The sequence below is a fragment of the Eurypyga helias genome, unplaced genomic scaffold (genome assembly GCF_000690775.1).
Source record: "Eurypyga helias isolate BGI_N326 unplaced genomic scaffold, ASM69077v1 scaffold14782, whole genome shotgun sequence".
NCBI lineage: Eukaryota > Metazoa > Chordata > Aves > Eurypygiformes > Eurypygidae > Eurypyga > Eurypyga helias.
In genome coordinates, this window is record NW_010234164.1 from 572 (window position 1) to 3,038 (window position 2,467).

Consider the following 2,467-nt stretch of genomic DNA (forward strand, 5'->3'; position numbering starts at 1 on the left):
TTTGGCACACAGCTTCCAATAGAGGGGAAAGTAAAAAAACAAACCAACCAACAAAATAGAGTTCTCAAATCCCAGCAGCAGCATTTCAGTCAACTGCACCATTACTCCGTACATTCCGCAAAGGAAAGGAAAAAGTACTCGTCCCCTCTAAGAGAAAGGGCTCCTATGAACCTTCATCTGTCCACCGAAACACAGCCCTTTTTTAGCTAGTTACAAAAGAAAATTTAAGTCCTGTGACTTTGTGTGATTAAAAACCTCTATCAACCCCCCTCAAGTGCAACTTAAAAAAGTGCAACAAACTATTTAAAACTATATACAGCAGCTCAGAGATCGTTTATCCGGTCCAGTTTCAAATCCAAAAAAAAGCCTGTCCTGTTCTGTTGCAAACCCCTCGATTTACAACTTTCCACCAGCAGCCCCCAGACACAAATTGCAATAATGTTAAAAGCTGCCAGGAAAGAAAAAAATCTCTCGTTTCAAACGACTTAAAAACTGTTTAAGAGTGTAAAAAGGAACTGGTAAAAACCCTCGAGCGTAAAATATGAAATATGATTTGGTTTAAATGAAGAGCAAAGTCTCCTTGTTGTTACAGTAAAAAACGCCAGCTGAACATTCAGTTTATGCCGTTCAGATGGGGGTTAAATGAATGGAAAGGCACTGTATGGCAACTGCAAAAAAATGGAGCCAATGAGACCTGCATTATTACCATCAGTATTGCAAGGAATGTAAAAAAGCGCCTTTAATAAATAAAAAACCGAGGTGAAGGCATCTGCATAAACACCTTCTCAACACGTGGCCCTTTTTTATTTTGTTTTTTTTTGCTTCTCGTCAGCAAACTAGGAACCAAAGTCTGGGAACTGCAGAATCGCTTGAGGGGTGCTCCCCCCCCTCAAAAAACCCCCCAAACAAAACCCGACAAAATTCACTGTGCATTAGTGCAGAAACAAAAAGACCAGCAAGTGCAAACGTGAATGTAAGATTTTTTTTTTTCCCCATTAGTCCTCAGGAAGCGCGTTCCCAGCCTGGGTCCGGCACCAGCAGGCACGCTCGTGCGCTCTCCGCTTGGCAGGTTAACAAAAGGACTTTCTCCCGCGCCTGCGGCGGCCCCACGCCAGCCTCTTGAGCTGGAGTCTCTGTTCTTCTGGTTGCGCATCAGCGGGCGGTGGTGACGCAGGACCTCCATGGAGTGCTGCCAGTGCCAGCAGGAGCGGCAGAAGTACTTGAAGCAGATCTGTGGGGAGAGCAGAGGGGCAAGGCTGTGGGGCAGGGACTGCATGCCAGGGAAGCAGCATCCTCTTCCTCACTCCCTCCCCCTGGTTTTGCAGCCCATGAGCCCAAGGCTCTTTGGAGCAGGAGGAGGGAATTCCAGCCATGCTGCCAGAGGGTGTGTCCTGCTGAGCTTCCAGCATGGATGCTTAAATAAATCGGGATCTGGGCAGGAGCTAGAAGCAGCCTCCCGGGGCACCTCCGCCCACCAGCTGGGCAGGGGCAGCAGCCCACATTCCTGTGCCCCCACTGCCATCCCGCCCCACAGAACGAGGCATGCTGCTGCTCATCCTGGCTCTGCGGGAAGCAGCAGGACTCCGGCCAAGCTCCTTTGCCCACAGCGAGCAGGGGTCAGACACGACGCCCCTGCGTTTCAGGCAGCCCCAAGACCAACTGCGGGGTGACAGCACCCTGACCTCCAGCTCATCACGGCTGGCAGAGGGGCAGGGCCCCCCGCGCCCCCCGGGGGCAGGGTACCCTTTACCTCCCCATGAGCACCGGAGCTGCCCTCCCTCCCAAGCAAAGGTCCACTGGGGCTCCTGCACGAACACTCCATCCTCCCCGCTTGGCAAGGGGCAGTGGGCATCCCCAGAGACCACAGCCGCTGTGGGCAGCGGAGCCTGCTCCTCCTCGAGGGATCCACCAGGCCCAGCAGCCGGGAGCTGGGCACAGCCTTACCTGGTCTCTGCAGAAGAAAGGCCCAGGCTGGGTGCTGCACACTTGGCACATGGAGTCCTCCAGGTACGGGTCGATCTGAACCTGCGGGAGAACCAGGCAGTGGGCACGGAGCAGCGCAGGGGCAACTGCCCACTCCTTGGGCAGTCCCCGGGCACCAACCCATCGCCCTGGGTACCCCAAATCCATCACCAGCACCCCTCAGGGCAGGCAGAGGGGCAGTCTACCACCTCCCTCCGCTTCCCCAGGGACACAGGGCAGGTGAGGCGGACCCTGGTGCTCCCAGCAGTTCCACTCGTCACACACCTTCAACGCCCTGGGCTATCCCATGAGCTCCACTCACCTTTTTAGTGAACTTGGTAGTTTTGATTTCTACAAACGCAGCAGTCACCGCCTTCAGATAGCTGCGCTGGTTGTTAAAGGTGACGCGGCCCGACCCTGGAAGCCAGACAAGCATTGGACAAATCAGCGTTAGGCCGAGCACCAGCGGCTGCCAACACCACCCCTTCCCCGGCACGGTGCCACC

General features: G+C 54.3%; 1 protein-coding gene across 4 annotated transcripts in view; it reads right to left on the bottom strand.

The window, feature by feature from the left end:
- Positions 1-117: 117 nt before the first annotated feature.
- CPEB1 (cytoplasmic polyadenylation element binding protein 1) overlaps positions 118-2,467 on the bottom strand; it is a 35,495-nt gene continuing 33,145 nt past the window's right edge. For all 4 annotated transcript variants that reach the window (XM_010161970.1, XM_010161968.1, XM_010161969.1 and 1 more), the window contains 3 exons: positions 2,285-2,379; positions 1,945-2,025; positions 118-1,231 (listed from right to left, as the gene is read on the bottom strand). In XM_010161970.1, coding sequence (XP_010160272.1) covers positions 923-1,231; positions 1,945-2,025; positions 2,285-2,379 — 485 coding nt within the window. In that variant the 3' untranslated portion in view covers positions 118-922. The remainder of the gene's footprint in view (positions 1,232-1,944; positions 2,026-2,284; positions 2,380-2,467) is intronic.